This window comes from Miniopterus natalensis, chromosome X (assembly GCF_054644295.1).
Source record: "Miniopterus natalensis isolate mMinNat1 chromosome X, mMinNat1.hap1, whole genome shotgun sequence".
Taxonomy (NCBI): domain Eukaryota; kingdom Metazoa; phylum Chordata; class Mammalia; order Chiroptera; family Miniopteridae; genus Miniopterus; species Miniopterus natalensis.
Genome location: NC_142103.1, coordinates 25,661,983 through 25,688,602, shown reverse-complemented (window position 1 = coordinate 25,688,602; position 26,620 = coordinate 25,661,983). Strand labels below are relative to the sequence as shown.

The window sequence follows — 26,620 nt, the reverse complement described above, 5'->3', positions numbered from 1 at the left end:
GCTTAGTTATCAAAATAAATAAAAAAAGGTCCCTCAAATAATTCCTCACCGCAATGTCATGAAAATCACCGAACTCATTCGCCTTAATGTTTAAGCAGCTGTGTATTATGGCCAAGGTACAAAGAGGTGAAGGCTGCCCTAAAAGGGTGGTGGTGATTTTTCTTAAAGAGCTTAAGAAAGAAAAAAATATTGCTCACAAATTATTTAGATCCTGAAAAGGAAAGCCAACGACGACATTTTGTGGCCGATTGCAGTAGTTAAACTGATTGGGGCGGCAGTGGAAGGGTACGCGCTGTGAAGAAAACTAGGTGGCTTCTGGAGGTTTTATATTTTTCCTGTAAGGGGAGAAAGAGCTTAATCTAAGGAAGGTTTTGAATTAGACAAGGAGTCATATGATTCCACTTATTGTGTGACCTTGGATAAGTCCACTCACCCATCTGCGCTTTTGTTTACTTACGTACAAAATGGGGAATAAGATCTATCCGCAAGACTTCCGTAAGGATTACGTGAAATAGTCCGCGAAATCTCCGCAGTACACAGTAAGAGCTCATCAAATGTTAGTTGGTGCTACTGCCGCTTCCAAGAATGGGCCATTCCTTACTACAAAATTCCAGAAACTTTGTTTTCTGTAGTTTAACACTCTCGGCTGTAAAAGGATGACAAGAAGAAACACTTTCATACCTGGGGCTCACTTATTTGGACAAAAAAAATCGCTTTAAATTTTAGTTACGCAAAATGCACTTAACTGGTGGCGGGACCCACTTTGAAAGCACCCCCACCTAGTTTTCACTCCAGTGGATTGTGGGAAGTGTAGTCCCGAGCTCCAGTGACGTGAGTACAGAAAAGCGGGTAGGAAACTACAATTCCCAGAAATGAAGAAGCGGGACTATTTCCCAGTCCAGCAGTAGCGCTGTGGGAGGGAATTGGCAATTTCGCTGCCTACGTGGGAGAGGAGGGTTGGGGGAAGTGTGGAAAACCTGAACCTCAGCTGCTGCCGCCTGAGGAAGATTTGGTAGGAGGCAAAGTAGAGGGGGGAAGACGGGTGGAGGGTGAGGTGAAGAGGGGATTTAGGTCGCTGCTTGCGAGCGGCACAAAGTTCTCGGCGATGTGGCTGAAGCCTGAGGAGGTGCTCCTGAAAAATGCACTGAAGCTGTGGCTGATGGAAAGGTCCAACGACTACTTCGTGCTGCAACGGCGTCGGGGCTACGGGGAGGACGGCGGAGGGGGGCTCACAGGTAAGTTGTTCCCACCCTCACCCGCCTCGGGGCCAGAATCGCCGGTACTTAGAAGGCGGTGAGGAGAACAGTTACTCGTCGCCACCCGCCGCCGGATCCTAAACCCTTGGCGGAGGGACTGGGGTTCTTCCCCGACACGACCTTTGCGTTTCCCTCCCCGAGTCCTGAGAATGCACCCCTGGATCAGCAGTTACTCTTTGTATGGGGCAGCGACAGGGAGGACGGGTTCTTTCTGAGGCACAGTACCTTCCCTGTCGCTTCTCGTGGGGGAGGGGGCTGATGACGAGTGCTAGACCTCGACAGGTCGCATTTAGGCTGGTGACGGGGGCCAGTTCCCGGTTGTGGACCTAACTGTTTTCACAAACCCCTGTTGATAATCACCACCCTGTGGAGTGTAAGCGTGTGCGGGGCGGGGCGGGGTGCAGGGAGGATGGTGAGAAAGGAAGGAGCCCCATCACTTCCAGAAAGACTGGCTTCAAATGAGAGATACGGGAGTTGGGGGGAGGGCGAAGGGGAGGTCTCACAAATTGCTGACCTCTCCCAATTTAGCATATTTTACTTTGTCACCAGGGTTTCAATCCTTGGGCTTCTCTCTCGAAGTAACCTACGCAATTTACTCCTGTCCTGAGTGTATGGCGCTGCCCTTTCTTTCAAAGCCCTGATTATAAGCAAACCAATTAAACAAACGGAAGTTTAACTCTTCCCGCCTAATCCATCCAGCCTTCAATTCTTTGATTTACAAATCAAGAACTGCTTCTTGGTCAAGTGTTTAAAGCCACCAAAGAATTTGATTTTGAGAACGCACGTCTGGAATGGGGGTATTCAAAGTTCTCGACATTGGGAAGACCAGAGCTCTTTTTCTTGACAATTTCTAGTTTGGTATTGTGGCCTTAAAGTGGTGGACCAGGCTTAATTTAAGCAGTGTGGTGTAGCAGAAAGAGGGAAGAATTCGAAACTTTGCATTTTAGTCCCATTCTCATGTCTTGTTAAATTGCATTTGACCAATTCTTTCATTTATTCAACCTTAAGAGCCTAGTAGGTGCTGCATGGAATGCCAGGGTGCAAAGACATAAATTCAGTTCCGTGCCTTGAAGTGCTCATAAGGTCGGGTTAGGAGGAAGTAACCAGTAATCCAGGCAAATTATAACCAGTAACTAGGAAACCAACTAATTATAATTAGAACCGAATAATTGAAGGATTGGATAAATATTCGTGCAGGACATGACATTGCTTTTCCTCTTCTGCAAAATGGTGTTTGCCTCAGAGGATAAAATGAGAGATGACAGGTGCCAAATCAATGTATGTTGTTAGATGTGTGCTGTTGTTTCATTTTTTTTCAAGCCACCCCAAGTGTGGAGATAATTTTGAGATTCTACAGGACATTTTTAAAAATCTTGCAATACCTATCTTATCCAGCTTCTAAAAAGGCTCTCTTGAAAATATGACAATGAAAATTGCCTTGTTAAAATTGCCATTCTCTTTTTGTTTTCTAGTTTTTAAAAGTTGCGTTATTTCTTAGAGGAATCTTTCCATTTAATAGATGCAGATATTTTCCAGAATCAATGTTCACCCTGACTTAGTGATGTAATTTATCCTCTTAGTCCATTGAGAACAGGTCAGAATATATTTAAATAGATCCTTACAGCCCTGTGTTACAGCATAATATTTTGGTTCTCCATAATTCTATTTGACCAGGATTTTTCTGGTGCTCTTGCCCACATTATGAAGTGTATTTTACTTTTTACAACTATGTTCCTGAAAAACAATAGGCAAGCCATTCTTGAGAATCAAATCACTGTAATATATTAAATGGTTTTTTACTTGTTGTACATTTCCTTTAAATAATCACTCACTTTGTTTGATTTTTTTCTTTTGATATGCTTTCTTAAAGCATGGACCAATTGCACCAGTTTCTATCCTATCCACTCCCATTTACTCTTCCCCATACCTCTAGGGTAAGAGATTTGTCTGAAATGAACCAAGATTTCTACCACACATGTATCTTGAGAATATCCATAGCCCTATTTTTGTGCTCAATTTATATCTCTGCATGCTTGTTTTACCTGTGGTATTGTCAAGATGCTTGAAATGACCATGTGAGAGTTGCCACTATATTTTATGTAAATTAAACAGTGGGTAAGAAAGGAACAAAGAGATGTGTTTGGGTGGTTTTTTTTTCTCATTTTGTTTTTTTTGGGGGGGAGGGTCTAGAGCTAAAGTGTGTGCTGATTTTCTTTTTTAAATATCTTTATTGATTTCAGAGAGGAAAGGAGAGGGAGAGAGAGAGATAGAAACAACAATGATGAGAGAATCATTGATCAAGCCCGCAACCCGGGCATGTGCCCTGACCGGGAATCGAACCCTGATCGCCTGGATCCTAGGTCGACGCTCAACCACTAAGCCACGCCCGGCAGGGCAATGTGCTGATTTTCATGGCTGCTCAATTGCTATATTCTTATTTAAAATTGTGAAGCCAAGAGCTTTGCTGTGCTTTACCAGAAATCCACATGTGGATTAGCTTCCACAGGAGTTTGTGTGCCAGCATAAGTTTGCCTTTGTCCATTTTGTTTGCTAAAATCCAATGTTATGTGTTACTCCGTAAAAGGTTCCTTTATACATTTTGTTTAATGAAGAAAAGATTATGACCATCTCAAAATGTTAACAGTTGTACTTTCATTTATTTGCCTTGTGATAATTGGTAATAACCACCAGAAATGTAATGGCTTTCACTGTGGAGTTGGTGACTCTATATTTTTCTAATAATGGGATTGGAGCAATAGGGAACCCTAGTATGGTTACAGTAAGAGACTAGTTTGGAAGTTAGAATTCTGAGGTCCTTTTTTAAAAATTCTGGCACTTTTGGTGGATATCTGATAGATTACTTACCATTTGCCTAACTTTATCTTACTTAATTGTCCTGGTTCCCAGCAGAGTGGAATAACTTGTGGCAATTTTTGTTATCCATAAGATTATTTTACAGATAAAGTTACTTTCATTTAGAGAAGTAATTCACCATTCTGAATTTCTGTAGTTACCTTACATTATCCATTGTTCCTCCTGCCTGATTAAGGGTAATGTCTCTATTATGGCATCTAAATTTAGCACCTGTTTTTATGTGATTAAAAATAATTTATGCATATTTGGCTTATTAAGCACAAATTAATTTGCTCTGCTTGGCAGATGGGAGCTACTACATGAGTGGAATTATGGGGCTACATTCTAGTTAGTGTATGGGATTTAGGAAGATCTGACAATCAGGAACACAGTGTGCTTTTCTCTCCCCAGGGGTGGATTTTCTATTTAATAAGTTAACTATAAGCCAACATTTACAAGTACATGAACACACCACCGAGTCCAGCAATTCTACTTACTGCATTAACCCTGCTTCCTTTATCTTTCCTGATTCTTTAATATTTTTATGCCTGTATTCAGTTGTAATTGTTTTATAAAGGCTTTGTTTCCTCATCTATAAATAGGAACAAAACTTACCTTCTCTAACTCACAGCAATGTTATATGAGTCAAGTGAGTTTTGAAACCTGTGAGCAGCTATGTAAACATTTGCTATTCATTTATCTATTAATGAAGGAGTAAGATGTTAAGCACCATTTTCCTAGTAATTAATTTTCCCATGCTGTATGTAGAAATTTATTTGGAGTAGTAACATTGAGTTTGTTCAACATGCAGTGATATCACTGAAAAAGCAAAACACTGCTAGTTAATAATTCAAGAATTTTGGTATGATGATAACTACATTTATGGTTCATAATCAGAATAATGTACAACAGTTAGAATAAAGTATCACAACAGCATTACTTTTTGATCTACAATTGGCCAAAACCTAGAAGTTCTCAGAGCTTCTACAGATATAAGTATCACTTGTTGCTTTACTGAGTTGTATTAAAGAGTACATATAACTCTAGTTATCTTAGTTATGTTTTTTAAAACATAAATACTTGAAGAAATAGATTTAACTGGTGAAAGTCCATGCTTCTGTTGGACACTTGTGGAAGGACTGGTTGTAAAGTAAGCCAAAAACTGGTAACAGTAAAAGGCACTGTAATGTTTACCATGTTGTACAGCTATGACATGGATTTTATATCACCTTTATGTTAGAAAATTTGCCCAGTTTTCCACCTTTTACTGCTGCTATATAAGCACAAAAGGAAATGTGATAGAACAAGATAGATTCATTCAACACATAATTACAGGTGCCTTCTAAAAGCCAAACACTGTTTTAGGTGCTGGTGATAGCAGCAGTGAGCAAAACAAAATCCCTGTTCTCATGGACTAACATTTTAGTTGAGGAAGGCAAATAAACAAATAATGTGTTATATGGCTAGTGGTGATGAGTGATATGAAAAAAAATAAAGTAAGGTATAAGGATAGAGAGGGTATTTTAGATAATTTGGTTTGAGAAGGCCTCTTAGGTGACATATGAGCAGAGACCAGAGGGACTGGAGTATATGAGCCAAGCAGATATTTTGGGACAGAGTGAATATTCATAATTTTTTCTAGGAATTTTGCTGTGAAGGGAAGTTGAGAAATGGGTTGGTAGCTGGCTACTGTACTGGATATTGAGTATACAGTGGTGAATAAAACAGAGTTCTTACCCTCACAGAGTTTATAATCTGGTGGTAGAGACAGATAATAAACACGTAAACAAACAAATATATAATTACTAGGGTAGTCAATAATATCACCCTGGTTTTGGTGGCTTCTAAATAGTCACAAATAAGGGATATTTGAAACCCCAAAAGTAATTTTCCAAGACCGGCTCTGGTATAAAGTATGCTGATAAGATGTCCTGTTAAATGACACAGAGATTTCCTAAAAGCAGTGGTTAATAACAATAGGTGGTATTCTGCTGGCAGAATTCCAGTGTGACATCTGTGGTGCAACTTGCCAAAAACCAGTTTGGATTGTTTTTGAATTAAATCAGCCATCTATGAGCACTAACAGTATCTGGGATGGGAGGGGAAGACATTCTAAGTGGGAAGAGTAATATGATAACACAAAAGCAAAAAATGGCAGTTGATGGGGACTTAGCAGTTATTCCAGATTCATTTATTTGTGACTGAAAATATGAGAATTAAGAGAGAGCAATTAGAAAAGGTTAAAGAGCAATGACTTTATCTATGGAAAATGAAAACCTGAGATAGAGAATTAAGGGACCTGAGAATTAAACCTTTGTTATTTTTGTCTCCACTGCTCTTTCCACTGTAGCCTAGATGGTCTTATTTTTTATCTTACTCCAGTAAAAATAAACGAATTTTTAAGACAAAGAATAATTACATTTGTTGGTTTTTAAAGTGCTGTACTGTATATGAATTTATTCCTCTGGCCACACTTGCTTGTTTCTTTGCACCTAGAAATTCGGATGTTGTTATTTTCTTTAGTTTTCAGTGGGGCTACTCTTTTTGCACATTGATGCATAAGTCTTAACATGTAAGAAGGTGCTGTAAGTAAAGATGGTAACAGTTCTCATAGTTCCCTATTTTTAATCTCTAGAAATGTAGCTGGGTTTGATTGATAATTCTTTCACGCACACCCCCACTGCATGCCATTGTAATATGTCATTTTGGGCATCAATTACTTGACTAATTTTTTTTTGTAAATCCTTTAATGAGCAAAGATTTCAATTAGGGAAGGAAACGAGTGCTTACATATTTCCAATTTTCAACTAAATGTCTTTTAAAATTCAGGGAGAGGGAAAAGAGGACAAAAGAAGAATTATTAACTGTTTTCCAGTGCTTTTTAAGTTGGTAGCTTTCAAAATACCAATTGACTATTAGATATTAGATTGTTCTAAAATAAGCATACATAGTACTCTTTTAAAGACTTAGATCTGATGGTAGTAAAAGCAGTAGAATCAGGAAAATCCACACCTCTACTGACACTGCTTTCTCCTATTGGAATGTATTTCCTACTAAGTGTGTTGGCAGTTTACTAGTTTGTTCATTAACATTTAATGAAGTTGAGATTATAAAAAATTCAGTTAAAGGTGTACTTGTTTGACTTTGTGAACATGGCAATCAATGACAAGATACAGAATCCACTATAAAGTTTTATTTTTATGGCCAGAATTTATAATTCAACATTTTACTTAGAATGGAAATAAATCTTGTTTGTAATTAGGAAGTTCATTTAAATGACTCTTCAGCTACAGCAGCGTTGCCTTACACAGTGCCCTCAGTCTAGTGTATAAGGAGAAAGAGCCACTTGTCAAACTAAAGTGTGCTAAACTAGCACATTGATGCTGAGGACCGTCTTCAAACTGTTTTAATGGCCTCTCCAACACTCCACCATTGGTCCTAACTGTTCATCATTATAATTGACCCAGTACAAAAAATAAATGTTTATCAGATTTGCAGGTGTTTAAAAATTGAAAGGGACAATTACTACCATAGATCAGTTTTCTCAAAAATGACAGCATGTTATAGTCAACTGAGAAACTTTTAAAACAAACTAAATGGCACTAGAGTATTTATGTGTAAACTGATATAATATCTGGGATTTACTTTAAATGGAGTGAATGGCAGAAGACTGACAAAGTGATGATAATTATTGAAGTTAGGTGATGGGCACATAGAAGTTGCAATATATTCTCTCTATTTTTGTATGATTAAAAAACTTTATAATACAAAGTTAAGGGAAAAATAGAATACCCAATTCCAATCCCAGATGAATTAAATTAGAATCTCTGGGCTTTTATAGTTTGAAAAGTTGAGCTTGAGTAATTTCAAAAACTCCTCCAAATGATTACATTTGCAGTTTGGGTTGAGCATCATTATCATAGAAGATAAATCAAGATTCAAAAAGAGCTTGACAAGTTAGAATGCTCAGCTGAAATCAGTGAGATAAAATTTAACATGGGTAAATATGCACTGCTTTTAGATTTTTAAAGAAAACCAGCTGTATAGGACAGAATACCTAGGTTGGTGCTTATCTTTGTGAAAAAGATCAAAGTAGCTTAATTAATCATAAGCTTAGTGTGGTAATACGATGTAGCTAACAGAAAGCTAGTATGAACTTAGACTGCATTAACAGAACCACAAAACCCACAATATAAAAAACCTATAATTGTTCAGACCATATCTGGTATTCAGGTCTGAATAACACATTTTATGAGACCTTGACAAACTTATGTTAAGAGAATGGTAGAAATAATAAGAGGCTCAGACAATCTCATGCAACAAGCAGTTGAAAGAACTAGGTATATTTTAACCTAGGAGAAGAAAAGAATAAGCAAGAGGAGACAAGATAGCTATAATCATATTTGAGGACCCATCATACTTAATAGAGTATAGTATGTTTTGTATTGCCTCCAAATTGCAAAGTAACATTTTATTTATCCTAAGAATGAACTTCCTTTTTCAAGTGTGTAAGAAGTAGCTTTATTTTTCTATCTTAAAGGGTAAAAATGTTTATTGTATAAGTATAAAAAAGAAAATAATGGTTACCCATTATCCCACTCCCTAGAGATAACCACTGTAACCTAATTTGTGGGGCTCAGTGCAAAACGAACAAGCAGAGCTCTTTGTTTAAAAATGAAGAATTTTAAGATGGTGACAGCAGAACACTTAACTAAGCAAGGGGCCCTTCTGAGCATGGGGCCCTGTGAACAGGTCACTAAGTCCATGAAGCCAGCCCTGAAACTATACCATGTGGATATATATAAATCCTTTCATATATTTTTTTTAAAATATGTTTTTAATGATTTCAGAGAGGGGAAGAGAGAGGGAGAGAGAGAGAGAAACATCAGTGATGAGAGAGAATCATTGATTAGCTGCCTCCTGCATGCCCCCTACTGGGAATCGAGCCCACAGCCCCGGGCATGTGCCCTGACCAGGGATCGAACCATGACCTCCTGGTTCATGGGCCAGCGTTCAACCACTGAGCCACACTGGCCTGGCTAAATCCTTTCCTATTTTAGAAAAACTTTCCAATTAATGAAATCCCTGCCAATGTAATAGGCTGCCTTGGGAGAAGTAAATTTGGGAGTTATAAAGAAAAAAGCTAGGCTTTCTATCAGGGATCCTGTAGTGTAGATGAATGTGCTGGAGGTTGGACTACATGACCTATTTGGATATTTTTCATCTGTAAAGTCGGTGGTGCTATATATCTCCAGCCAAAAATAATTGGTTTGAGCCCTGGCCAGGTATCTCAGCTGGCTAAAGTGTCATCCCAACAAGCCAAAGTTGTGGGTTTAATCCCCAGTCAGGGCACATACAAGAACCAACCAATGAATGCATAAATAAGTAGAACAACAAATCGAGGTTTCTCTCTCTGTCTCTTTCCCTTCCTCTCTCTCAAATCAATAAATAAAAATTTTTAAAAAGAATTGGTTCATGAACAATAATCATTACCTGCAAATTGCCTTTTTTTTAAAAAACCATGGAACCTTGCTTTTTTTGTTATTTTGCTATGCCATTGAATAAAAAGTACCTCACATCAATTATGGTGGTGAATTTCCTTAAGAAGTTTGGTATTACTTGTATGGCAGGATGCTACTGAAACCCCATAGACCTTTATCAGGGTCTAGAACGTTGGTACCTCACTCAGTTATAGACATTCAAACGATGATTTGAATTTCTTGATATTTCTTGTTATTTTAAAATCTCTTTTGTCATGCAGCTGAGAGTATTCTCTTCCCATGTGTAGGCTGATTTATGACCTTGGATGTTCGGGGTGTCAGATGATAAACCTCTGGGCATATGAAAAAGCAACCCAAAGCTGTCAGCTTGTTGTCTTGTACTTTTAAAACCCAGACATTGGCACAAATTAATTCCTGAATGACTTGCAGAGACTTGATGATTATAGCTTAATGAGCTTGAAGAGTTCCCCAAGTGACTACAAATGTATTTTCGAAATAGCTTCCAAATTATCTGTTGCATAGTTTTATACTAACTGCCTGATTTAATGCACTTAGAAAAACTGAGCAATTTCCTTTCTACATAGTGCAAGGCACCTATCTTGCAAACATTTCCGCTGCAAAAAGAAATGACCTTTCTTGCCAGTGATTTTGACCACTTTGTACCCAGTCTCAAAACATTCTATGAGAGAACTAATTGTTGTAATGTTACTCAGGAATGATTATCTGTGGCCTCTCCTTTCCTCTCTGCCTCCTCACACATCCACACTCCCACTGTTATCTTTCAGCTGAGTCAAACTTTTCTTTACCTTTGTGTTCTTTCTCCTGTTCTTCTAACACTACTTTTTTCTAGTGTATGTAAATAAGGAAATCGGATTTGAAAGTGTGGTAAAGGTGAAATAAATGATTTTCCTCGCAAATTTGAAAGTACTTTTTTGAAAACTTTTTTATTCCTTAAGATTAAAAAAAAAAAATTTATCTTTGTTGTTGAAGCTTTTTTTAGAATTTAAATTCTTGGGAGGCAGATCTAGAAGCTAAAACAGGGCTGTGTTTAATAAATGGTTTTGTTTGAAATTACAATTCCTTTATTTTGACAATTTTGTCAAGTGTTTAACAACCCTCTGTCAGGTTGCTAATTGATATTATGCTGCTTTTGTGACTCCTATTTTTACTTTCTACCAATTCCTACATTCACTCTCCCATCCTTTCAACCCAGCCAAGTTTCTCTATCTCTTTGTTCTATCTCCTACTCTTCTGATTTACCTCCCTCTAAGTTTATAACTTCCTACCTCACATCTGCCAACCTACCCATATTCTCATTCAAAGCTTGCTTGAAATCTTAACTCCTTTTAAGTGAATAAAGATATGAAAGTAGCCAAAAGCCTGCTTTATAATCGATTTAATGTTTTTCTCAAAAATCTGTAATCTAAATTAAAGAGAAATGCCTCATAAATCAAAACCAACACTCAACCAATCAAAATTTCCAAAAAGGAAGGTGGATTTATATATTTCAGCCATCCCATTGATACAATTAAGTCAACAATTCAGCTCCTGTCGTGCCCAGAAATATGTTGAAAGTTAAAGATACAAACTCAGAGGTAGAAGATGTGGTTATTATCCTCAGAGAACTAATAATTTAGATAAAGAGACAAGATTAATATACCTGGAACATTTAGCAAGTAGTTATAATAACTAGCCTAATAATCAAAATGATAGGTTGTATTATATAGACTTTAAGTGCTATAAATAATCAGAGAAAAGGGAAGGCATTGTTGTTTGGTGATGCCAGGGAAGATTTCATGGGGGAAGGGGATCTTGGAAAAAAAAGAAAATGTAGAATTTGGATTAGCTGGACTGGGCTAGAAGACTTTCATTAGCATTTCTAAGTAAAAGCGAATTGCTTAACAAAGACCCCAAGGGGGAAATTGGTTGTTTAAGAAAACAGAAAACTTTGTTCTAAGGAGAAGTAGGAAATATAATCAAGTCATTAAGTTGGAACTAACTGATCAAAAGCCTTGAATTCCAAATGAAGAATTAAGAATTGTTTTTTAAAAATCCTTTTATCTAAGCATTTTAATTAATCAAGATTTTCTCTTGTTTAACTAGCTAAGATTTTCTTTATTAGTATTAGCTAACATTGAGTGTTTTACTACATGGTAAGCATTGTTCTAAGTGTTTTATGTGTAATAATAATTAATTTTATCTTTACAAAAACACTTTGTGGTAGGTCCTATTTTAACCCCCTTATTTTGCAAACGGGGATGAAGAAAAGGTTAGGTACAGCTGGTTCAATTTGACATAAATGCTAGAGCAGAGCCAGGACTCAAACCCACATAGTCTCTGATACCAGAATCTACATTCTTACCTGTTATATGTACAATATACAATCTTGTAAAGGGGATTGTGTGTGTGTGTGTATGTGTGTGTGTGTGTATTACAAATATATCTTGAGATTTGAACAGCTGAGCCTGACTTATTTTATTGAAAGGTCTTTTTCTCAAATACTACTCACGTCGGAACGCTCTGCATTCTTCATCCAGAATATATTTTTTTCTTTAAGAAAGGTCTCTGTAAGGAAGCTTTGGGCTAGAAATTTAAAAAAGTAAATCCATTGTTTTTTGTCATATTAGTTTCATCTCTTGTAAAATCCTTATGTCAACAGTCTCTTTATTACAACAGGGCTTCTGGTCGGGACTCTTGATTCAGTCTTAGACTCTACTGCCAAAGTAGCTCCATTTCGTATTCTCCACCAGACACCAGATTCTCAAGTCTACCTGTCAATTGCATGTGGTGAGTATGATTTTTAAAACATATACTTCAAACAAATAAGGATATCTTTCAGGTAATGCTACATATTCATTCCTCCTGGAGTGGTTTAGATTCTTCCTACTAAAGCAACTCAAAATTTTAAAAAACACCATGACAGCTTGTTACTTTTTTTATGATGCCATTATAATGTTGCTCTAAATTAGAATCCCAGATTTTTTTTTAAATGTTGAAAGACTGTCTTTTTATCTTTCTTTTTCTTTTCTCCCCCTTCTTAAGTAGATATACTTTTTAAAAAAATTAATGTGACTTTTGGATAGTTCATATGCATGAATATATTGCTACAGCATACAATTAATTTTTAAAGACATGTGGCTTGTTTTTTACAACTCCCTCTAAATTTTCTTTAGTGTAGCAGGTGATCATTTTCTCACCACATTAAATTGAATGTCATTTAAACTAAACAAAGAAGACACCACACCTGCTGATATCATGAGAGGTCTGTAACCTCAACTCTGAATTTGGTTGGTAGAAATTATTTAGAAAAAAAATTTTCTTTCTACTTTTATGTTTTATTATTATTATTATTTTAAATATGTATCTTTATTGATTTCAGAGAGAGGAAAGGAGAGAGAGAGAGAAACATCAATGATGAGAGAGTCATTGATCGGCTGCCTCTTGCACACCCCCGACTGGGGATCGAGCCCGCAACCCAGGCCTGTGCCCTGACCGGGAATCGAACCCCGATCACCTGGATCCTAGGTCGATGCTCAGCTGCTGAGCCACGCCTGGCTGGGCTCCACTTTTATGTTTTAAAAGAATGATTATATGACTTAACCCCCCAAATTGACCTGATGCAGAAATATAGTCGTTAACTACTAATGAATTTTCCTTATATGTAAAGGACCAAAATAAAGGCCTTAAGGTTTTCCTATGAATTTTATTTGTAGTTCATTAAAGGAAATTAGTACACTTAATATGGTGACTTTAATAACATGAATACGATTCTAACTGAATTATAGGAAATAATGCAATTTTGCAGTTTCAGTAAATTTTTTAAGTGTCACTCTCCATATATTATAAAATATACTGAGAAGTCAAGGTATTTCTTCTGATTGAGATCTGTATAATCCACAGTGCTCGGGAGATCTTAAAGATATGTGGGCTATATGTAGAGATTGATATTGTAATGTTCTTCAAGCCAAAGCAACCCAGATTTAATTTATTTAATCTGACCCCCCAAAAGCCACCTAACCCTAATTCAGCAGGCAACATGGATTTGATCTTTCTATAGGGTTTCTAACCTCTTTCTTGAAATTTCTTTTAAGTGACTAGGCCTCTTAATTAAAGGGTGATTCAGAGCAAAGGCTTTCATACCTTCTGAAATTAGTTGAGTTTCCACAGTTGAAATCCACATTCATACAGTGTGCATAGGAATGTCACGTGTATGCTGTTTTTAGTCACACAGATTATAGGTACAGTATTATTGTTTGAAGACTAAGGATTAAATTATGCATATTTATATTCTGGTACTCTGTATATTCTCTTAAAAGATACTGGTTATTGTAGGCACCAGTTATTGGCAACTTGTTTTCAGAATTTTATCTTTTCTCATGAATTATATTTACTTTTCTCCCTTTTTATTAAATATTTTATTATTTTTATTTATAATGAAAATAGTGTTCATGCCCACATATAGGAATCAAGTAGAGAATAATTGAAGTACCTTTATTTTTAATGAATATCATTTTTGAAAATGAGCAAATATAATTTTATTTCTTTTTAACTAAGCTTGTAAATATCAAGAGCAGTTTTGTTGTGGAGTTTCTTGTGTCTTTTATTCTCTTTCATTATTAATCAGGAGCCAGCAGAGAAGAAATAATGAAGCATTGGGATTGGTTGGAACAAAATATCATGAAGACCTTATCTGTGTTTGATTCAAGTGAAGATATTACTAATTTTGTACAAGGAAAAATAAGAGTAAGTGGCATGGATACAATTTATAGATGGAATACAAAAATGTTTGACCCTCTTATTTGAGGATCAAAGGCTGCATGGAAGGTCAGCGGTTTATTGGCACCTTTCAGTATTGGCAGAAGCACACATATGAATGTCAGAATCAGTGCTAAATAAATTTGCGGAGTCAGTGGTTAGTCTTTGGTGCCTTTGTGAATGCTCTTAGGGATCTTTTCATTTTAATATATCTTGAGTTTGGAGTTTGAATAAGCAGTTCACTCAATCAAAACAATATATAGCACCTGTATTTGTGGTAATTCTTTGTGAGGCATTAGAAAAAGCCTAATGACAAAATTAAAGAAAATCTCACCTCTGTCCTAAGTATGTAATATGCACACATATGCATACGATAGATATATGCACCTGTGTAGATATACAATTGTATTCAATGAACTGTTTAAATATATGAAATAAATTTTTGTTGGTAGGTAATGATTAATTTTCAGAAAATATTTTGTCTCCCTTAGGGATTAATTGCTGAAGAGGGAAAACATTCTTTTGTAAAAGAAGATGATCCTGAGAAATTTCGAGAAGCTCTTTTGAAATTTGAAAAATGTTTTGGTTTACCAGAACAGGAGAAGTTAGTGACCTATTACTCATGCAGTTATTGGAAAGGACGGGTTCCTTGTCAGGGCTGGCTCTATCTTAGCACCAACTTCCTGAGCTTCTATTCTTTTTTATTGGGATCAGAAAGTAAGTGGTTTCTGTTGCTACCATGACTTTGAACTTGCTGACTGACCTATCAAATCTGTAGTGGTGTTAGGTTGTATATAAAGTAATAAGATTGATATTAAGAGTAATTAAACTCTACATTAAAAGTTCACTTGATTTAGCCCTGGCCGGTGTGGCTCAGTTGGTTGGAGCGTTGTCCTGTGGACTGAAGGGTTGTCTTTCTTTCTTCCTCTTCCTCTCTCCCTCTCCTCTCCATCTAAAAAAAAAAAAAAAGTTCATTTGATTTAGAGAAAGAATTCTTTTAAGGGTGGTTGCTTAACATAGGAACCATAAGAAGTGTGTATAGAGTGCCTTGCATAATGCCTTGTGTACTGTGGGAAGTGAATGAATATGAAATGATGGTGGTGATCTGGCATATAACTCCTTTTTTCCATTGTTCTAAACTACCTACTTTCCTCAATCCATGTTTTAATCCTTGTTTTAAACATACAATATAAATATAGTAACCATAGTATATCAGTGATTATGAAATTATGTAAAGTAACAGAATAATTTATATCTATTCCTAGACTCACCAATTACTATGCTTGGTTATGATTCAAAATTATAACTAACGTTGAACTCAAGTATTTTAGTTGTTCATAGCATTTTTCAAGTATGTTACTATTGTTTCAAAAGACTTCATTGATAAACATTAATCAATATTGAGAAATTTAATCAGATTTGCTTATACCTCTTATTTGCAGTAAAACTCATTATCTCCTGGGATGTGGTCTCAAAACTTGAAAAAACTTCAAATGTCATACTGACAGAGAGTATTCATGTGTGTTCCCAAGGGGAGAGTCACTACTTTTCAATGTTTTTGCATATTAACCAAACATACCTTCTTATGGAACAGCTGGCCAACTATGCTGTAAAGAGACTTTTTGATAAGGAAACATTTGATAATGACCCAATCCTTGCTGATCCTCTACAAATCACCAAAAGGTATTCAAACTTTAATTAATACTTACTTTTTTAAAGTATCATTTGACCAAAGAATGATAGCATTGATTTGCATTAAAAGTTAACTGTTCTATATTATATGATAATTTTTCTTTGGGGTTAATTATTTTTGGGGTTTTTTTTTGTTTATATTCATTTCACAGATAGTATTTTCTCCATAAAATTTAATCCTAAGAAGCAATAGAAGTTAGGTTTGAAAATTATTTCTTGAGATCCCTGTAGGATTTACTCTGGAGTTCTTTTAGAAATGTAGAGATTTATGTGTGTAGGGTTAATCTATCTCTAAATTTCTGTATGAATAGACTAGATAGTTTCAGGTCCGAAATTGTTAAATGTATTATTTTTTAAGCATAATTTATAAATAGCTTTTTTTTTTTTTTTTTTTTTTTATGAAGAGGCAAGTTTGTGGAGTCAGTGGAGAATAGTCTTTAGAAGGAGAGTAGAGAAACTCTTGGACAAGTCATAATCTCTCAGGACCTCTGTTTCTTCATCTGTCATTTCCACCTCAGAGAGCATTTGTAAGGAATGAGCAATATATTGTGTGAAAGCACTTCATAAAATAATAAAGCACTAGATAAATAGTAATCATTATTAGTTCTTGCATTAGAAGTATTTGTCTGAAAGCTGTTTCCCTCTATACTTGGTTTGCTATCACATATTATTCTACAATTTGCTTCCCCTCTTAAAATAATATATCATGGATATCTTTTCATTGATATAAATAGACCTCATCCTTTTAAATAATAGTGAAATAACCCATCTAATTACAATTTGAGTTAAAAATTGATGTGGCTTTCTGTTCATATTTATCAAAATTATTTTGAAAGATAAAGTATCTCATATTCAAATAGTATATGCTGGAAGGATGAATTTATTATTTTTTTTATTGGCTTTGAGTTAGAACTTGAATAATTTACTTACTACCCCAGATGGCACTGTTGTTAACTCAAGTGTTTAGTGCCTCTAGAAAAATTGTACTATTTTAAGCAATTATTTTTATTTATATATTTATGTATAACTTAACTAATTATCTTTGTGTATTGACACCTATCCAGTGCCCAATACTGTGCAAGCAGTGTTGTTTTATCTTGCTTTTCATTTGGATTTTTTAAAACATTAATATTATATTTTATGCACTATTATCTTTTATGCACTTATTCTTGTCTAAATTTTTTAGATGCCATAAATTTTTATTATTTTATTTTCTTTGAGCTTTTTAACTCATGATTTTCTGATAACCAAATGTAATAATTACTGTCTACCAAGATTGGTTTTAGCCATATTCATATAATATGACTGTATAATAATATAAATAATAGTCTTCCAGCAAATCACTCCTTAACAGATGGTTTTAGGACCTACATTATCGCTAACTTTTGTGCATTGTAATCCACTAATGAAACAAAATTGAAAAGAGAACAAACAAAAGGAATTTGTTAGGAATCAGTGTTTCTTCTATTTCATAATTTGTTGAAGAACATAGCATGTAATGTTCAAACTTTCTGCTTTACCGTGCATTTAGATTAAACAATGTAGACATGTGTACACTTTAAAAGTCATTACTGCCCGGCCAGGCGTGGCTCAGCGGTTGAGCGTAGACCTGGGATCCAGGTGATCGGGGTTTGATTCCCGGTCAGGGCACATGCCCAGGTTGCGGGCTCGATCAATGACTCTCTCATCATTGATGTTTCTCTCTCTCTCCCTCTCCTTTCCTCTCTCTGAAATCAATAAAGATATATTTTTAAAAGTAAAAAATAAAAAAATAATAAAAGTCATTACTTAAGCCCTCCTTTTTTTCTTTCCTACAGAGGTCTGGAAGATCGAGCCCATAGTGAGCAGTTTAATGCTTTTTTTAGGCTGCCCAAAGAAGAGACTTTGAAAGAAGTACATGAATGTTTTTTATGGGTACCATTCAGCCACTTCAATGCTCATGGCAAAATGTGCATCTCAGAAAACTATATCTGCTTTGCTAGCCAGGATGGCAATCTGTGCACTGTAATCATTCCATTTCGAGAGGTAATGTAAATTTGGTTACATACCAGTTTTTAGTTTGAAGATTATATCATTCACAGAGTAAAATGTCCTTTAACTCTGTAAATTTTTAAAAACTCATTATGTCACATTATTTTAGTAATTTTTAGATAACGATTTTTAAGTCCAGCATTATTCTTCAGGATAAGAGTACTAGGATAAGAGTCGTATAGCTCTTGTTGAAATTGAAAAAATAAAAAATAAAATTTAGAAACAAGGGTTTAGGATGACTCAAAATGGAACATCATTAGTCAGACATTTATGATGTGAATACCAAAATTTAGACGTTTAATATACACAGTCAGAAAGAATAGAATTGATAGCTTTTGTGTAAGTCAGAAATAGTCAGCATTGCAGCACTGAATTTTTACATTTCTGTTGTCATTTTTATTTTTATTTTATTTTATTATTTTTTTGAATACATCTTTATTGATTTCAGAGAGAGGAAAGGAGAGGGAGAGAGAGAGATAGAAACATCAATGATGAGAGAGTCATTGATCAAGCCCAAAACCGGGCTTGTGCCCTGACTGGGAATCGAACCCCGATCGCCTGGATCGTAGGTTGATGCTCAACCGCTGAGCCACGCCCAGCTGGGCTGTTTGTCATTTTTAAAGACTGCATGTTAGTTAAGACTTTTCCTTGAGAAGTTAAATAACTTGCACTGAGGTTACTTGTATCAGTGGTAAACTAGTACCTAAAGTCTGTTTATTTTTTAGGACAATAAGAAATTTTATTATTATTTCCTTTTTTATTTTTTTCAATTACAATTGACATTCAATATTATATTAATTTCAGATGTACAGCATACTGGTTAGATATTTACACCCCAATAAGTCTAGTACTCCCTGACACCATACATAGTTATTACAATATTACTGACTATATTTCTTATGCTGTACTTTAATCCCTGTGATTATTTTGTAACTGCCAATTTGTACCTCTTAATGCATTCACCAGCCCTCCAATCCTCCTATCATCTGGAAACCATTACTTTGTTCTCTGTATCTATGAGTTTCTGTTTTGTTTATTCATTGATTTGTTTTTTTCAGATTCCACATATAAATGAAATCATATGGTACTTGTCTTTTTCTGTCTGACTTATTTCACTAAACATAATACCTGCTAGGCCTATCATGTTGCAAATGATAAGGCTTTATTCTTTTTTATGGCTGACTAATATTCCATTGTATATAAGTACCATAACTTCTTTATCCAGTTGTCTATTGATGGACAGTGAGGTTGCTTCCATATCTCAACCATTATAAATAATTCCATAGTGAACAGCCCTCTTCTATATCTTTTTGAATTAGTGTTTTGGATTTCTTTGGATAAGTACCAAGAAGTGGGAATGGTAGTTTTGTTAAGTTTTTGAGGAACATGCATATGGTTTTCCACAGTGGCTGCACAAATTTTCAATCCCACCAGCAGTGCACAGGGATTTTTTTCCCTCCACATCTCAATTGCTTGTCGATTTTTTTCATGATAGTTATTCTGATAGGTGTGAGGTGAGATCTCATTGTGGTTTTCCAAAGTCTATTATTTAACAAGTCATACCAGGGACCTAAACTTTAGCCACGAAAGAGTAAGCTAAACACATTTTGCCTGGAGGTGTAAGCATCAAGGGAGAATGTGATTCACTTATAATGTTTTTATCCTCCAGGTCTTAGCTATAGATAAGACAAATGACTCCAGCAAATCTGTCATCATTAGCATCAAAGGAAAAACAGCTTTTCGCTTCAGTGAAGTTACAGACTTTGAACAACTGGTGGTAAAACTCAGGCTCAAGTGTGGGGCAGCGTCAAGTCAATATCACGATATTAGCACAGAGGTAATTACATAGCAATTAAGTCATTTTGAAAAAAGGTGTGTGTTTTGTGTGGTTCATTATTTCAAATCTAATTCATAATGACTTTCCTATTCATTCTTAGGTCTATTTTTTAAAAAGACTAAGACAAAAGAAATTGTATTCTTTAAGACCCATTATAAAGCAGAATTGAGAATTAGGAATTTATCCTTTTTAGGAACTCATATTTTAATTTTTAACTATTTTTTATTTACGCTTTACATTTAATATTTTAATATTAATTGGTATTAGTTCCAGATGTACAGAATAGTGGTTATGGAATCACATACTTTACAAAGTGTTCCTACCGGTGTTTCAAGTACCTACCTGGCACCATACATAGTTATTACAGTATTATTAACTATTTCTCTGTGCTGTATTTTACATCCCTATGATTATTTTGTAACAACCAATTTGTACTTCTTAATCTCTTCACCTTTTTCAATTTTGTTCATTTACTCTGTTCTTTAGATTTTACATATAAGTGAAATCATAGAGTATTTGTTTTTCTCTGAATGACTTATTTCACTTAGCTTAATACCCTTTAGGTCCATCCATGCTGTTGCAAATTGTAAGATTTCATTTGTTTTTATGGCCAAGTAATATTTCATTGTATATATGTACCACAACTTTCTTATCCACTCCTCTATTGATGGACACTTAGGTCGCTTTAATTTTTTGCTATTGTAAACAATGATGCAGTGAGCATAGGGATGCACATATACTTTAGAATTAGTGTTTTCAGTTTCTTTGGATATATATATATATATCCAGAATTGGAATTGCTAAGTCATGAGGCAGTTCCATGTTTTATTTTTTGAGGTAACTCCATACTGTTTTCCACAGTGGCTGTACCAATCTGCAATACCACCAATAGTGCCTGAGCGTTCTCTTTTCTTCAGATCTTCACCAACACTTATTGTTTGTTGATTTATTGATGATAGCTATTCTGTGAGGTGGTATCTCATTTTGGTTTTAATTTGCATTTCTCTGATGATTAGTGACGTTGAGCATCTTTTTATATGTTGATTGACCATCTGTATGTCTTTGGAGAAGTGTCTGTTTAGTTCCTCTGCCCTTATTTTTTTTTTAATCCTCACCTGAGGATACGTTCTTTACTGATATTAGAGAGAGAGAGAGAAACATTGATTGGCTGCCTCCCATATGCGCCCTGACCCAGGACTGAACCCACCACCTTTTGGTGTATGGGATGATGCTCCAATCAACAAGCCATGCAGCCAGGGCCTATTTTTTAATTGGATTGTCTATGTTTTTCGGTGTTGAGTTGACTGAGTTCTTTATAAATTTTGGATATTAACCCCTTATGAGATGTATCATTGACAGATACCTTCCCTCATTCAGTAGGCTGTCTTTTTACTTTGTTGATGATTTCCTTTGTTGTGCAAAAACTTTTAGTTTGATGTAGTGCTATTTGTTTATATTTTTTCTTTGTTTACCTTTCCTGAGGAGATAACATCAGAAAAAAATTTTTAAGAGAAATGTCAGTGATTTTACTGCCTGTGTTTTCCAAGAGTTTTATGCCTTTAAGTCATATATTTATTTAATCCATTTTTGAGTTTTCTTGTATGTGGTATAAGAGGGTGGTCTAGTTTCATTTTTTTACATGTATCTGTCCAATTTTCCCAACACAATTTATTGAATAAACTATCTTTACCCCATTGTATGTTTTTGCCTTCTTTGTCAAATATTAATTGACTATAAAGGCATGGGTTTATTTCTGGGCTCTTTATTCTGTTCAGTTGATCTATATGTCTGTTTTAATGCCAGTACCATGCTGTTTTGATTAGTGTGATCCTGTAGTATAGTTTGATATTAGGTACAGTGATACCTCCAACTTTGTTCTTCTTTCTCAAGATCACTGTTGCTATTCGGAGTCTTTCATGGTTCCATGTAAAGTTTTGGAATATTTGTTCTAGTTCTGTGAAATATGCATTTGGTATCTTGATTGGAATTGTGTTAAAAATGTAGATTGCTTTGGATAGTAAGGACATTTTAATGATGTTAATTTTTCCTATCCATGGACAGAGTAGTTGCTTCCACTTATTTGTATCTTCAATTTCTTTCTTCGGTGTCTTATAATTTTCTGAGTATAGGTCTTTCACATGTTTGGTTAAATTTATTCCTAGGCACTTTATGCTTTCTGAAGCAATTGTGAATGGGATTGTATTCTTAGTTTTCCTTTCTGATAATTTATTATTGGTATGTAAAAATGCAACTGATTTCTGGATATTTATTTTGTATCCTGCTACTCTACTGAATGCACTTATCAGTTCTAGTAGTTTTTCGGTGGAATCTTTAGGGTTCTCTATAGACAGTATCATGTCATCTAAAATAATGACTGCTTTACTTCCTTCTTTCCAATTTGGATGCCTTTTATTTTTTCTTCTTGTCTCATTGCTGTAGCTAGGACTTCCAGTACTATGTCGAATATGAGTGGTGAAAGTGGACATTCCTGTCTTGTCCCTGATCTTAAGGGGAAAGCTTGTAGGTTTTGCTCATTGAGTATGTTGGCTGTGGGTTTGTCATATGTGGCCTTTATTACATTGAGGTATGTTTCCTCTATTCCTGCTTTGCTGAGAATTTTTATCATAAATGGGAACTGGATTTTATCAAATGCTTTTTCTGCATCTTTTGATATGATCATATGGTTTTTAGTCTTCATTTTTTAATGTGGTGTATCATGTTTATTGATTTGCAGATATTGTACCAGCCTTGCATCCCTGGAATAAATCTCACTTGATTGTGGTGTATGATCTTTTTAATATATTGCTGGATTTGATTTGCTAATATTTTGTTGAGGATTTTAGCATCTATTTTCATCAAGGATATTGGCCCATAATTTTCTGTCTTTGTAATGTGTTTATTTGGTTTTGGAATTAGGATAATGCTTGCCTTGTAAAATGAGCTTTGAAGTCTTCCCTCCTGTTGAATTTTTTGTAATAGTTTGAGAAGGATAGGCTTTAGTTCTCTGAATGTTTGGTAATATTCACCTATGAGGCCATCTGGTCCAGAGCTTTTGTTTATTGGGAGTTTTTTTGATTACTACTTTAATTTCACTGGCTGTAATCTATCTATTCAAATTCTCTGATTCTCCCTGATTTAGTTTGGAAGATTGTATGTTTCTAGGAATTTACCCATTTCATCCAGTTTGTCCAATTTGTTGGCATGTAGTTGTTTATAACATTTTCTTACAGTCCTCTCTATTTCTTTGATGTCAGTTGTTACTTCTCTTTCATTTTTAAAAATTAATTAATTAAATTAAATTAAATTAAAATTAATTAATTTTAATCCTCACCTGAGGATATGTTTTCTATTGCTTTTTCAGAGAGAGTGGGAGGGGGAGACAGAGACAGAAACATCCATGTGAGACACATTGATTGGTTGCCTCCGGCATGCGCCCCAACCGGGTCTAGGGATCAAGCCTGCAACCAAGGTATGTGGCCTTGGCTAGAGTCAAACCCGAGACCCTTCAGTCTACAGGTCAACGCTCTAACCACTAAGCCAAACCAGCCAGGGCTGTATTGTTTTTTTAAATTCTATTTCTTTAATTTCTGCTCTGATCTTTATTATTTTCTTCCTTCTTCCCACTCACTTTGGGCTTGCTTTTTTTTTTCTAGTACCTTTAAGTGTAAAATTAGATTGTTTATTTGAGCTTTCTCTTCTTTCTTGAAATAGGCCTCTAATGCTATGAATTTCCCTCTTAGGACTTCTTTCCCTGTGTCCCACAGATTTTAGGTTGTTGTGTCCTCATTTTCATTTGTTTCAAGTTATCTTTTGATTTCTTCCTTGATCTCATTGTTAACCCATTCTTTGTTTAGTAATGTGTTATTTAGTCTCCATGTCCTTGTGTGTTTTTTAATTTTCTTCCTGAAATTGATTTCTAGTTTCAGAGCATTATGGTCAGGGAAGTTGCTTGATATGAGTGGCTGCAAATGAAATTTCGTGTGTTGGCCCTTTGAAAGGGTGCCTGTGTCTCTAGGAATCTCTCCCTGGTGGACAGAGACCCTGCTGCTTTTCCCAGCAGGATGTTTTGTGGGCACATTTTCTGGTTCTGGTGCTCTTCCCAGCCAGTCCTCTCATGCCTCTGTACTTCCTACCAGTCTCAATATGGCTCCTTCTGTAAGTCCTTGGTTAATAAGACTTCTTTCCAGATACTCTTCAGTTGGTTATTCAGGATGATTTTTCTATAATGTAGTTGTAATTCCAGGTTGGTCCTGGGAGGAGGTTAGTGTAGCTTCCAGTTAATCTGCTGCCATCTTAGATCTCTCTCTTTTTTTTTAAATGAATAATCCTTTTTTTTTAATGTTTTAAAATTGATTTAGAGAGAGAGGAAGGGAGAGAGAGAGAGAGAGAGAGAAACATCCATTTGTTGTTCCACTTATTTATGCATTCATTGATTGGTTCTTGTATGTGCCGTGACCAGGGAGATTGAACCTGCAACCTTGGTGTATCAGGATGTCATTCTAAGCAACTGAGCTACCTGGCCAGGGCATCTTTTGCCCACTTTTTAACTGAGTCCTGTATTTTTTTAAGATTCCTTTAGTCTTTTGAATATATTTATAATAGCTGCTTTACACTTTTAGTTTACAAAATCTAAGAACTGGACCCCTTAGGGGCATTTTTTGTTGTCTGCTTTTCTGTTTATACTTTTTGTTTTTATTTTTAAGCCTGGCTTGCTTGGATCAGCCACTGGGTTAGTATAAATTGGTGGTCAGCCAATGAGTCAAGATTTCCTTAAATGCCTTAAACTATTAAGTTTGCCACCTTTTGCCAAGGGGATCTTTGTGTGAAGGTATACCTCAAACTTTTGGCAGTTTATAAATTAGTCTTAGCTTTCATTTCTTACTTTCAAAGTCATCCAGAGTTGAGTGACTGGATCTTCTCTCCTGTCTCTTTCTTTTCCTGGGCAGGTTCATAGCCCTGCACATGCATGCATACGTTTAGATCCCAAGAATATGTTGGCACCTTTCAAAGTTCCCTATGGCCATCTAGTTCTCCAGGTCTTCCTTTTACATTTCTAGCCAGGCTCTTGTTTTCTGCATACATAATTAGGTTTAGGCAGCTGTGAAGTAATTAGCAGATTGCTATGCTGTGGTTCTTTCTAACATGGGGAAGGGACTTTTTTCACAGAGCTGAGCTCTGAATCAAATTAAATAATAACACCCTGGGAATGGAGATTTTCCAGGGAGCTGATACTTTAGTCAAAATACTGTGTCCTAGGGATGGGGATTTTAGTGCAGCTCCAATGGAAGACCCTTGGCTATGATAATGCTGGTTTTCATGACTACCACACCTCTGAGCTTGAGAGGGTATCAGATAGGAATAGCCTCAAGTTAAAACTTCACAGGCTGGTGTTCTTGTTGAGATTCATTCATTTTACTTGAATTGATGCTTTTCAGTTTGTTGTGTGCCTTTGGTTCATTTCCTATGTTCTGTGTCCCCTCCCCAATGTTTTGCCAGTATTTTATTGCTTTTGTAGGGGAGTGGATTGGTTCATGTAGGTCCTGAGTTCTCTGTTAGAGACATTAGTTTGTTGTCATCTCTAATTTTGATAGAAAAACAGTGTCTCTCTGTCTCCTTAAACATTGCTTTTAATAATATTTATTATGCATATAAATTGTGTTTTATAAATTATAGATAAAACATTATCACTTTTTATTTTTGCAAAAACTATTAAGCGTACATTTGGGACAATTACATTCTTTGTTTTTCAGGTTCCTATTAGTTCTCATTCTACAGATCCATCTGATAATAATGAGGTACAATCTTTGACATGTCAGAGAGAACACAGTGAAACTGTGAACACTGAAGCCTTAATGACAGTGTATCACCCTCAGAATATGGAGACTCTTAATTCCAAAATGGTAGGGAAACAAAATATTTATTACTATGGACTGAAACACTTGATCAAAAATAAAAATCTTAGAACAGACTAGAAGGTACCACAACTGAACCACTCTTCTTTTGGGGCTTGAAAAGGTTTTCCAGCAGGTACTACTGTATAATTTGTTTGGTTCCATCACACAAAAGAACTATTCTCATGAATTAAGATAAAGGATGATAGTTGAACATTGAGTTAATTGTATAGATTTCTAATCAGTCCTAATCAAGGTTAATGATGGTTCAAAGCTTTACGTCCTAAATGTAATGTTTTTCCTACTTTATATGAGCTTAGCTAAGAATTAAAATAGTAAGTTAAATCTGTTATGCTCACATGGATCTAAAATATTTTTGTGATGATGGTAGTCCAATTTTGGTCCCCTCTGAATACTGATTTTGAGTTTGTATGTTCTTGATTTCCATATGTATTATTTCTTGGTGATGAGAGCTATCAAGTTATTTCAAAGAAGTTAATTTCTCATTATGTTTAGTTGTTTGGATTTTTTGTTATTGTTATAGTTGAAAGAAAAGATGAAAGAACAATCATGGAACATCCTATTTTCAGAATGTGGGCGTGGTGTTACCATGTTTCGGACCAAAAAGACTCGAGATCTGGTTATAAGAGGGATTCCAGAGACCTTAAGAGGAGAGCTCTGGATGCTTTTTTCAGGTATTACATTTATTTATTTATTTATTTATTTATTTATTTATTTATTTATTTATTTATTTATTTAACAGACATTAATTATGCCCCTTCTAGGAATTATGCACCAAGCTAA

General features: G+C 35.4%; 1 protein-coding gene across 2 annotated transcripts in view; it reads left to right on the top strand.

The window, feature by feature from the left end:
• The first annotated feature begins 1,044 nt into the window (after nt 1-1,044).
• TBC1D8B (TBC1 domain family member 8B) overlaps nt 1,045-26,620 on the top strand; it is a 50,489-nt gene continuing 24,913 nt past the window's right edge. For both annotated transcript variants that reach the window (XM_016206400.2, XM_016206399.2), the window contains exons 1-9: nt 1,045-1,235; nt 12,287-12,397; nt 14,235-14,353; nt 14,857-15,082; nt 15,808-16,048; nt 17,875-18,082; nt 19,758-19,925; nt 25,676-25,825; nt 26,361-26,511. In XM_016206400.2, the coding sequence (XP_016061886.2) occupies nt 1,106-1,235; nt 12,287-12,397; nt 14,235-14,353; nt 14,857-15,082; nt 15,808-16,048; nt 17,875-18,082; nt 19,758-19,925; nt 25,676-25,825; nt 26,361-26,511 (1,504 nt within the window). In that variant the 5' untranslated portion in view covers nt 1,045-1,105. The remainder of the gene's footprint in view (nt 1,236-12,286; nt 12,398-14,234; nt 14,354-14,856; nt 15,083-15,807; nt 16,049-17,874; nt 18,083-19,757; nt 19,926-25,675; nt 25,826-26,360; nt 26,512-26,620) is intronic.